The 12,446-nt window shown below is 42.3% G+C and overlaps 1 protein-coding gene across 1 annotated transcript in view; it reads right to left on the reverse strand.

Annotated features, from left to right (window-relative positions):
- Positions 1 to 8,805: 8,805 nt before the first annotated feature.
- Positions 8,806 to 12,446, reverse strand: part of AKIRIN1 (akirin 1) — a 16,131-nt gene continuing 12,490 nt past the window's right edge. The window contains exons 3-5 of the mRNA XM_019657527.1: positions 12,352 to 12,439; positions 10,948 to 11,019; positions 8,806 to 10,293 (exon numbers count right to left, since the gene is read on the reverse strand). Coding sequence (XP_019513072.1) covers positions 10,283 to 10,293; positions 10,948 to 11,019; positions 12,352 to 12,439 — 171 coding nt within the window. The 3' untranslated portion in view covers positions 8,806 to 10,282. The remainder of the gene's footprint in view (positions 10,294 to 10,947; positions 11,020 to 12,351; positions 12,440 to 12,446) is intronic.

A 12,446-nucleotide genomic window follows, 5' to 3' on the forward strand; every position in this document is an offset into this window, starting at 1 on the left:
CAGGGAAGGGGAACAGACAAGTTGCTGTCCTTTTGTTCTTCAGTCTAGTTGTGGAGGACGTTGCTTCACTGGCCCATGTTGGTATTATCATTGTGCTTTTCCTGGGTGAGGCAGCCACTCAGGAAAGCTCATGCCCGCTGCTGGCCAGCCCCACTGCAGACTACGCCGTCACCGATGACTCAGGGCAGCCCAGCTCCAGGTCGAGATGTTGTTCACCATCTTACCTGTAGAGGGTGCAGCGTCACTGGCCCTCATGTGGGATCCGAATCGAGGCCCTGCTGCTCAGAGCTGGCGTCCCAAGCCAACTCCTAACCAACGTGCCACTTGACCAGCTCAAAAATATTATTTTAAAAGATAATAATAGTACCTACAACCTAAGGTTGGTTTGGGGATTAAATAAGTTATGTGTAAAGCACTGAGGTGATTCCTGGAAAGTGGAAAGCATTATAAGGCAATCATAGTACTTTGATGTCTCAGCTTCAACAGTTTGCGGATTGGTTAAAGTGGATAAAAACCGTGCCCCTCCTCTGTTTCAGAACCTCCAGTGGTTCCCTTTGGCTACAGCGGGGCCCCCAAGTGGTGTGTGTGTGTATGTGTGTGTGTGCGCGTGCGTGCTCACGCGCGTGTACCATAAGGTGTAATGACACCTAACTGGGCATATGGGAAGAAAATACTAGAATATTTCTATTTTTTAATCTTAATTTCTACCTTTTGTGTGGTGTATAAAGTGCATAACATCACTGCAGTTGTATATATAAATAACTTGTAAATAAATATTTATTTGGGGTTTGGGCTGAAAATTTATTTTCTTTTTAAGTGATGTGCTCTCAAAAAATGTTTAGAGAAGTCCACTCTTCCACCCTTCCCAGCCTCCCTGTCCAAAATCCCGACTAATGCCCCAACCAAGAGCTTGTTCCAATGTATGCCAAGAAAAGTCCTGCCATCAAATCTTTGGGGTTTTTTATTCCTTTCCCGGGGAATGACACCATTTCCACCCTATCTTCATTTTTGCATGCCAAATTCTCTGCTTTAGAACTTTGGCATAGGTTTTGCCCCAAAGCGACTAACTGCCTCCCAAGCCCCAGAATCACCCACTCTGAAGAGAATTCCTAAGGCTCCACAACTTACTGGTTTCGTTCAAGCATTCCAATTCTCCCTTCCTTTTCCCCATTAGATGTACCACATCTTTGATAAGTTTTAGTTCGACTAGAATTTACTGAGCATCTAATGCATGTCGCAGAATACTGGAGGCTTTATGGAATTGCTAACTCACGGCCCTTGCCCACAAAATACTAGAGGTAGCAAGGTATTGATCGCAACCAACCTTTGCACTTCTCCCACTTCCTTATGTTGGAGGTACCATCTTCCCAGCCATTCAGGCAGGCAACTCTGAAGTTGTAATTTACCTTTTCCTCATCTTTCATCCAATATTTAATTACTGACCGAGTTCTCTTCAAACATTCCTTCAACAGTTTCTAATTTATTTCCTTTCTGCCTCCCAGCTCCTCACGTCAGTCTGGTTTGCACTGACTAATCTTCCTAAAATACAAGTTTCATTGTATCACTCCTCAGATCCCAGGCAGGATAAATAAGGACAAAGATGGGCTGCTCAGATGCCTCCAAAGGCCAAACAGAGCTCTCTATAAGGAAATGAAAACAAAAACACCGTGATAAATGGCAGCTGGTACTTGGCCTCGGTTTGACCCATGGAAGGAGTGGTGGGAAATGTGATAAACTGGAGGGCCTATGTATGTCCTGTCTAAAGGCAGCAGCAGCTACTCAGCTCCATCCTATTACTGTTGACAGAATCAGGGCCCCAAATTGTCAAATCTTCAGATTTTTCAAAAGAAGCCAGAAATCTTTTGTTACTGTTTAAAGATGAAACCTCCCACTTTTAAAATTTGGGGCAACTAATTTTTTTTAAAAGTGCTGGCCAGAGAAACTCACATGGGAAATGGCCTTTGAGCTGCCCAATTTCAACTCTTGGATGGAAGGAAAATCGGAGGTGGAGGAAGCAATTTACTTTGAACTCGGATGGCTTTTTACATCCAGCCTTGCTCCCTTTTTGCCCACTGTTTATTGTTGCCGGCTGCTTTTCTAAAACGCAAATCTGATCATTCCAAAAACCCTCAGCTTTTATCACACTCCAGGACCCTTGTTGAGCTCTGGCGATGAAGACACAGAATGCTGTGGGAAGTGATAAAACAGAAAGATGAACACAAAGAAGGGGGTCATTCATACTGCTCAGGCTGTGTGAGGTGTCGGTGTATTCAAGAAAAGGTCCACGTTCTCGGGTTTGGCATTCAAGACCCTTCATGATCTGGTTTCTTCCCATTTCTAAATCCTTAGATCCCTTTGCTTACCAGCCCCTATTCAACCTCCGTGTCCTCAGCCATCCAAAATTGCTCTCATGCTTCCAAACTCTGTAAGAGCAGGTTCTTTCTGCCTGGAATGATCCCACTCGCTCGCTGCCACCTCCCCTCTGTCTCCCAGGCGAATGCCTAATCCGTGGACTATTTATCACATTTTCTGGTGAAAGCTTCCCGAACTCCACAGGCATTTAATAGGGCTTTCTTGAGGTCCCGCCCGCCCTGTAAGCTTCTATTATGGATACTGCGAACTGTCGCTACGCTGACCATGCGTAGAGTCCCGTGTCAGGACTGGCGTGAGGGACGGAGACGACATGTCTTCCTCTACCGCAAATACTAGGAAACTACAATCCCCAGAAACCCACGCCAGACTGAGCCTGCGCTGTTGCTATAGTGACAGCAGGCGGTGGGGGGGGGAGAGGGGGAACCACCAGGATTGTGCTTACCTCTTGTAACTCTCAACCTTAGGGGCGTGATGTCCCTCGCACTGCCCACCACCGTTTACCTTTTTGTTGCTTTGCAGACCCTGGGATTCGAATAAGTGTGATTTTACAACAAAATTAAAGGACTTTATGCGCAGAGAGGCAAGGCTGAGCTGTCGCTTCTTCCATTTTGTATTCGGGAAAACCGAGGCTCGGAGACCTGGTGGAACACACTAGGCGATCTGTTCTTCCAAAATAGCCATGTTCCCATCTTCAAAGCACAAGAGGATGGCTCGATGACCTAATTGAAGGCCCCCCTTCCCATCCCTCTGAAAACTAACCTCAACGGCTGCATGAGCACAACTTGTGGACAGTCACAGGCTGTCTGAAGTCCCCCATAGTCTTCATTCACGGGACTTCTGTCGACCAATAGGATTTCCTTGTTTACATACCTCTTACTATAATTTAGCACATTGAGAACTTTAGGTTTGTATCTGATACCACTGCCACACAGATTTTAATAAACTGGGTAGTCTGCGGATCCTAACACATCTGGGGAGGACAGTGAGTTTGGACACTTCCCTTCATCTTTACCCCCAAGCCCGGAGCTGTAAGATAGAGGCAACAAAGCCAATAAACAAAATAACCTGAAAAAGTAACAGGTCCCAAGGCCTAGAATATAATGGAAACCAGAGTGATCATTTAAACTAAAAGAAGTGTGTGCCACTTGGGGGTGGAGAAAATGTCAAGTTGAAGATGCAACCGAATCAGGAACCACTGAAGCAAACTGAAGTGGGGAGGAAGGCTGTGCCAGGCTCACAGTGGCAGAGTTAACCCCCCTCATCTGATACGTGGAGCTGCCTCTTGACTTTAATTAGGCTTCCCAAGTGGTAGTTACATGAGGAGAACACACTGTTAAGACCACTGGGGCAGTCTACTGCAGCTGATACATTTCTCATACATTAACACATTGGAGTCTGGTTTGATAGGCCAATATAGCTTTATTAGTGAGTCAGCCTTCCTGAGTGCAGATCAGGGTAATTAAAACTACCTGGAGGGAACCTGCCAGGGCAGCTGAGTAGCCTTCCCCAGGAAACACCCTGCTCGCTCCCTCCCCAGATGCACAGAACTCTTTTATCAAAGCAAGTTTTGTCACATTTCTGCCCATAGACCATGAGCTTCTCTAGGGTAAGGATTGCATCTCTCTTACCCTGGCTACAGAGACAACTTGCAGAAACCTTAAAACTACTTGATCTGAGAGTTAAGGGAAGGGTTTCAAGTAGTGCACTGATGACTGGGAAAGGAGAGGCGTAGTCACATAATTCATTTAATCACTCATCATTTAGGAACCAATAGAGATAGATAATAGCTCAAGTATTGTGTATAGTATTATCTTCCACTATACTAAGAGTTCAGTCTAGTGGAAGAGTCATGTAGGCACATAAATGCATTACACAGCTTTTTAGAGAGGCATAAAATGAAGCGCTAAAATGAAGTACTGTGTAAGTAGTACACCTCCTCAATAGTTACTCTGTATCATTACCATTTTCTTCCAACCCTTTAAAATCTTGGATTAACCTGTTTACTATTTTGCCTGTCTTGCCTCACAAGAATGTAAGAGCAGGGACGTTGTCTTTGTCCAGCTCAGTGATATGGCGCTAGAGTCCAGAACAGTACTTGGCAAATAGTACGCTCTCAATGAACATTTATCAAATGAATACATAACTCTGCCTTGAAAGGACAAGGGATTTAATTCCAGGCAGAGGAACAATAGGAGCACCATGAAAAATGATGGGCTGAGTTGGCAAAGGCAAGCCAAACCAAAAGGAAAAGGATCTTTGAAAGTGTGCCTGCCTGTGGGAAGAGAGAAGCTGAGACTAGAAAGATTCAAGAGCCAAGCTCTTCTTAGCCAGGCAAAGCCAGAGCCATGTTTAATCATCCTTCCCAGTCAACGTACAGGCTGGACAGAGGCTCTTCACTGGTCAACCTGTCTCCAGTATGGTATTTGCCCTTCTGTCCTGTACTTACCCCTGCCTCAGTTTCCCCCAAACTCTCCAGATTCCCACAGAACAAGGGCCAAACTCCTAGGAGTCAAAGCCCTTCGTTATCTAGCTACTACCTAGCGTCAAGCTCTGTTCCCAGAATACATACATGTGTTTTCTACTCTGGCTAAACAAGAAATGTCGTCCCTGCACACCATGATTTGCCACCACCCAGCCTTTGCTTGTTTCAAGTCCCACTTCCTACCTTTGCCTGGGCCCTATCCATCCTTTGAAACCTCACTTCAACTCTACCTCCACGAATGAAGCCTTCCCTCATCACTAACTATGGCTACTTAGAACCATCTCTTTCTCTTGGTCCATAACCTGTACCATTCACGCTCTTAGACTTTTACCTTGCCTGCTTATATTCCTTGCTAGGCTGACCACCTTCTTAGGGGTCAAAATCCAACTGACCAAGCATTTAATTCCAAGTCAGATACTGGGAATGTAAGACATAGAACAGACTAGCGGTACTTACAGAACTTGTCAGGCTTTTAAACCTCAAGTCTGTCCTCCACAAATCAAAGACAACAGTGATGCCTGAATGATTGAAAAATACTCAAAACCAATATGAACATGTCTTTCCCAACTTAGTTCCCATTAAAACAAAGAACTAGTGAGTATCAAGCCAGGTTAACACCTTTCACTGACCAAAGGTCCGATGAGCAAAAAGTACATAGGAACTTTCAATTATAGAAATTAAGCATCAGGAAATTCGGATCAATTTACTGCTAAGGCCAACTAAAAAGCAGTGGAAATGTAAAAGCACAAAAAGTCTAAGCAGGTAATGAGGAATTACTGAGCCAAAATCTAGGTGAGAACCCAGACAGACACCTTAAAGCTAGGATTCTGAAGTATTACACTTTAAAGATATGGATGAAACAAAGGTAAACCCAGTCCTCACATGAATTTGATACCTGGTTGTGTGCCATCTGAATTAAGGAGGTTTGCTAATAGTCCCAGGCCCAGGCAACAAGAAATCCTTCCTAGAGGTAGATGCCTCATCCTAATCCTGTTTATTTCTACAAACAATTTTTCAAATATACTGTCCAGCTCACAATAACCTGGCATAAAAAGAGACAAGACAGGGCCGGCCGAGTAGCTCAGTTGGTTAAGAGCTCACTCAAGTGCGAGCTCTGAGCAACAGGGTCACCGGTTCGATTCACGCCCCGAGCTGAGCTGCCGATGAGCTGCCAACAGGTGGCAGGATGGCTCAGCTAAAAAAATAAAAAAGACACTATAAACAACAAGAGATCCATTAAGACTTCAGGTCTTAAAATTTTAGACAAAGTTATCACACCCTCCCTCCAATGACGTGTTACTTATTTGAAAGTATGGTTTGGGGTGGGTAGCTGGAAATCTTTCCCAAGGTAAACCTGCTACTTTCTTCCTGAAGGTGTCAACCTTATCCAAGGTCATTTAACTGTAGCTACAGAAGACTGTAGCACTCTCTGAAGCTGTTTTAATTAAAGGAGCAAGTCGCCAGTGCAGCAGAGAAGTCCCTGTTCCTCAAGAACAATATTTAACAAATTACCTTTAAACCCATGCTATCTTCTAATATGAAATTCTCATAACTCACTTTTGTATCTGAAGTTGCAAAATTAAATGCTGCTCTAAAAAGTTCATTATCTTTTTCTGTAAGAACTCACTTTGGCATTTCAGTTTTCATTTGTAAGCAGAGGATTTTCTCATTATACCTCAACCTGAGGTGTAACTCCTCTAGGAATGATAAATTAGGGTGTCTACCAATCCATGATGCACCGAGTTGGTCTTGTGAGCTTTTCCAAATGCACATCAATGCTACAGGGCAGAGCCCACACTTTTCTGTAAATGGCCAGAGTAAATATTTTCAACTCTATGGCCCATATTGTCTGTGTCTGGGGTTGCAGTGTGAAAGCAGCCATGTGCAAACTAATAGGTGTGACAGTGTTCAAATAAAACTTTACAAAAACAGGGCCAGCCGAGTGGCGCGATGGTTTAAGAGCTGGCTTGGGACGCCAGAGGGCCCCGGTTCAGATCCCACATATGAGGGCCAGTGACACTGCCTTCTACAGCTAAAATGCTTTACAGCTCAACCTGGAGTTGGGCTGCTGTGAGTCGCCGGCAACGGCGTAGGCTGCAGCCCCTGTGGCAGTGGGTTGCCATGGGCTACTGTATATAGTCAGCAGCCAGCGTGAGCGGCCAGCAGCCACTGTGAGCGGCCATCCAGAAGCCGGTGACTGGTCTGCCTCGCCCGGGAAGAGCGCAATGATGGTGCCAACTTGGGTCAGTGAAGCAACGTCCTCCACAACTAGACTGAAGAATAAAAGGACAGCAACTTGTCTGTTCCCCTTCCCCCAATTCCCCAGCACTGTTCCCATCCCCCCAATTCCCCAATAAAAATCTTTAAAAAAAACTTTACAAAAACAGGGCAGTTTGCTGCCCCCTGATATAGTGAATAACAAAATACAGATCCACTGAAAGTCACCACTGAATAATGTCATCCATCTTTTATTGTTGTCTTAGTCACTAACACTTAAATAGTACAAATACTAATAAGAGAATGTGAAATTCTGATGTTAACAAGGGGCTCCTTCATACTGCAAAGCTGAGAATCACTGCTGCAGATGGGAAGATTTTGGTCTTCAGAGATGATGAAGACCACTGTAAAGAAACCTGCTGTATCATTTTCAGGTGCATATTCTATGTCCCAAGCTGTGCTAAATACTTTATTTACAAGGACTATTTAATTGAATCTTGCATTTGAAAACGAAACCCAGTGATGTACACAAATTACCCTTGTTTTACAAATAAAAAAAAATTAAGGCTCAGAAAGTTCAGTAACTTGGCAAGGCTCACATAGCAAACTAATGGCAGAGCAGACTAAAATCTAGGGCTACAAACATCCAAAAGCCATTCCTTTTACTATGATACTAGCCAACTAATCCTCCCTAATGGGCAGAAAAGATTCACCATGTGTGGAAGCTGGCCCAAGTGTTTACATCCCCTAATGTTCTTCTCCTTGGAGAGCGATTAACAAGCATCAATGCCTCAGAATTTCGGATCTCCCCTGTACTCCTCTGACCTAGGGAAGGACACTTAACTTCTTTCATTCCCCTTAAACTTAAGGCTTTACTAATACAGAGGATAACAAATAAAATTAAGAGAAAAAAAATTTAACTAGCTCACTAAATATGGCTGTTCTGAGACCACAGGTCCTGGCCCATCCTCTATAGGTCTTTGTAGGTTGACTTCTTCCCTGGGCCTTAACCTATCTTCATGGGACAAAGACACTTCCCTATCTGGGCATGTCCCTAAATTCAAGCCCTAGAAATCAAGATCTAGGGAAAAACTCCTTTTGCTAGTGTAAGGTCTACCTTCCAGGTCCTCATTATCTATCCTAGAAACCATCTTTTCTCTGGATAAAACATTCAACAAACATGTCTAGTCCCTTTGAAGGAGATTCCAAAACCCAGCCATGGTGATGCGGTCTTACCCTGTGGTCCCAAAGGGCAACCATATCATAATACAACAGCCTGTCATTGTCCTTATACAAACTTACTCTACTTGCCAGTCAGAAGCCACTTAGAAATGGGGCTGACACTTGCAATAGTGAGTGAGCACATCACTGACCCTGTAACAAGCAGACTTCAGTGAGGCAGTGTTCCCCGTTCCTGGTCCATCCTTCAGGACTTTTGATGGCCCCTTCAAGTTTTGGTGTGACTATCCCACTGTAAGCCCACTCCCATTACTGCCACTGCCATGCTCCTCTTCCAGAAACAAGTGACTACCCTGGAAAAAGAAGAGATAAAACAAACTGCCCTTCAAATAGGAAGTAAAATAATTCTTTAATCATCAAAATATCACTGCTGGGCTTAAAAAAAAAAGTCTGTAACTCTTAAATGTAATGTTGAACTTGGAAAATGGTTACAGCAGTCTCACATAAATTATTTTAATTAATAAATATTATCACAGTATTAAGAAGGCAAGGTAAACAAATAGCTTAAGTATTTTATTTGTTTGCAACTAAGCTTGTTAACACTATATAATGAAAATGTACAAAGAATAACATTGCAGTTTTTGGTTAGATTTAAGTCAAAGACATTCATTAACAAGGAATCTTCCAATGTGAATATTCCAGAAATTTCTCTAAGCCATCTGATCAGAACTGTCTCTGAATATTACCTTACTTTGGAAGGTATTGGCATACATTTGAATTAACCCTCAGAATTTTTCAAAATAAGCCCTAATTAAAAAAACTATTCTATATTCAAACTAAAACAATTTTATTAGAACTTTCCAGAAACAATAATAAATGAAACAAGGCATTTTGTAAAATGTGGTCCTGAACAAGTCACAGTAAAAAATAAATGTATACTTAACTGCCACCTCCTCAAAACAGAGGCTGCTTTCTGTTCCTCAGCCCTGGCAACAAGGTGAAGAGCTGTCTGTAAGCAATTTCGGGCAGGGGTCGCCAAAACAAAGATCAAGCAGTTGAACACGGGCACCTCTCAAAAGAATTTGGGGGAAGCGGACCAAAGAATCCAATCTACATCTAACTGATAGAAAGGTGAAGCGGCTCCCCCCAAGTAGCAGTGCCATGGGGCCTGGCCCAGCCCCGTGCTCCCTATGTGATGGTCCAGCTCCAGGGGAGACTTTCTCTTTTCAGAGGTTCAGTGTCCAGGGAGCTCTTTGTGTGAATGAGGTGAGCACAGACTCCATGTGGGTATTTTAAGGCTTGGAGTCAAAGTATTGGTGTAACACGGCTAGGCAGAGTCCTTGTATCAAATGGCCCGTCTCCGGTTTGTCCTAATTCCTCACCGTGCATTTGTAGACTTAGAACCACAGACCTTTGCTATATCATTATAATCACATGTAATGTCCATCCTAACTTATGATTCATATTCTGTGCCTGGATACAGTCCCTGTATTTAACAGTAATACCTACACATAAAACAACCCACGGTTACAACTTCTATGGTCACAAAACATTAATGATCCTCTGTAGACCAAGCAAATGTTTTTAACCATATTTGTCGTGCATCAAATTCACAGCCAGGATCCCCAAGATCAAAAAAATTTGCACAATACAAATAATAACTTAAAATACACATACACACATATACACACACTCTCACACACACTTCTTACAGAACTGTGCTTGGGGAAACTCCATTTGTTGCGTGCCACTGAGGGCATATTTTGCTAAACTGCTGCTCCAGGTATTATGTTTGGAAAATCTATCACAGTAGGGCACAACCGTTTATTGGATGAGCAGAAAAGAAAGATATGCTTGTGGCAACCAGAAAGTTTTACGGTCTTTCAAGTTGTATAAAATGGACCTGCAGAAACATTTAAGTGTTCTCAGGATGCAAAGTTGGAGCTGAAATGTGATATCAAACCAGTTGCAAAAAGTGTACAGCAGCCATCTCTTGAGGTCAAACCTGGTACCCAGATATGCAAGAAAGCTTCAGGACACATCTATAAATTAGGAATAAAAAACAAAACAGTATAAGAATACTAAAAATATAGTGTTGTGCTTTTTAAATATTAACTAATGGTAAATGTGATAAACTACATGGAGAATGAGTCACCACTTAAAAGGTCCTAAATTCTCAAGAATTTAAGAAACCTGACTATGGTTCAGTTTAGATATATAGTTATTTATAATTTATGTTTTGAGTGACTGGTAGTTGCAAGGTGTTTAGAATTAAGAAATTCTGAACACACACTTGGTAAGTTAGCCTAAGGAATCAACTTTCATAAATTAACAATTAAAACTACCTTTCTGGGGAAAAGTCAGGTAATAAACAAATTGGCACTGGAGTCAGTCTACCTAAGTTTCAACCCAGGCTGAACCACTTAGCTTGGAAAACTATTAACGTCTTTTAAGTGCTATCTTTACCTGTAAAATAGGGCCAATAACGGTTCCTCCTCCATAGGGTTATGGTGGATGAAATCAACTTTGTGAGAATTTAAAGGGCTCAGCACAATGCTAGGCACATAAGAATTCTTTAAATGCTAGCTATTATTTTACTTCACAGATGCTTTTTGCTTCCAGGAGACAAGGTATTCAATTTCAAAATTTTGCTCTCGGAAGTTGGGAAATTCAAAGAAAAACTTGGCAATACTTACAGCTTGTGGGCCTTGTCCCATATCGTCGCATAATCTGATCATGTGTGAATTTCACAAAAGATTCATATTGTTCTGTGAGGGGAAAGACAGTATATACTATCCCCAGAAACTCTCCCCCAGTTTTCCAAGAATCAAAGGTCAGGACCACATCTAACTTCCCAGTTTAAATCATCCAATCTCAGGCCCTTCTTTTAACAGTTACTCTGATATTTGTTACTTCCTCTTAAGATCCCAGAGCAAAATCCCTGGCTCCTAGATTTGGTCACTGATCATCCATAATATAACATTTTTCTAATAATCTCTCCCCTGCTGTAACTCTATCCCCTACTAATGGCTTCCCAAGACAGACAGATATGCTCACTCCTATAAGCCAGCACATTTTAGGTTACCTCCTATAGGATATGAAGCTTGAAGTTCTTTTCTGTACTCTATCCTTGCTACAAATTTCAACATATATACTGAGCAAAAGAGGTGGGATGACAAGACAGCTAAGAGAAAATTCCATACTACCTAAGTATAGAGAGTTCCACAGAAGTACCTTCTAAAGACAAACTCAGTAGAAAGACAGAAGGCTGCCAGGCATCTGTGAATCCAGAAGTGACAGAGCCAGCTGCTGTGAACAATTTTGGAGTGGGGGTAGGAAAGGGGAATGATATAGTAGTTTCTTCTTATAATACATATTAGTATATTAAGGGGTCAAAGAAGTTCTACTATAAAGAAATCCATTTAACTTTGTTGATAAACAAACAGTTCTCAATTTAAAGCAGACCTATGAACATTTCTGAGGAACCATGTGGTTGAGTCACCAGATTAGGAAACAATACTGTTACAGGAAGCAGTTGTTGCCTAAAACCCCTCTGATCATACTATCACTATCTTTCACTAAATAGGTGCTTTCTATTCCTGATTCAGGTTCCTTTCCACAAAAGGCACTAACTCGTTGCCATCATTATTCACTCCCTTTGTTCTCTCCTGAGCTCTGCTTTCTAAACTTTAATGTACCTCCAAATCACAGGATGCCTGACTTCCCACACCCAGTGACTCCCACCAGGAAGTATGATTATGTTGACAGTGTGACACTCTTCCCAACCACCTGTTGATGTTAGCACTATCCCAACCACTTGTTTACAGGCCAGCTTGACAAACATCCTACTCAATACCTTCGTTTGGATGGAAAATTCTCAAAAGAAAAGCTTGGTTTATCTTATTTCAGAAATGTAAATGAAAAGTCCTTCCACATAACCTATATATGAAATGTTTAGAATCACCCAAGGGAGTAACTTAATACTCACAACTCACTAAACCTTCTTGGATGATGTTCTACTGCTAAGTTACCACTTACTTAACTGGGATTAATCCTTACTGAACCTTATCAACAATGGCATAGCCACTGCCTCAGCTTACCTGCTAGTTTGGTATTGAGGATTTGCTCATACTCCTCCCGAATTTTATCTTCATAGTCTTTTAAGAGACGCTCACATATTATTCCAACTTGTCGG

This window comes from Hipposideros armiger, unplaced genomic scaffold, assembly GCF_001890085.2.
Source record: "Hipposideros armiger isolate ML-2016 unplaced genomic scaffold, ASM189008v1 scaffold_10, whole genome shotgun sequence".
NCBI lineage: Eukaryota > Metazoa > Chordata > Mammalia > Chiroptera > Hipposideridae > Hipposideros > Hipposideros armiger.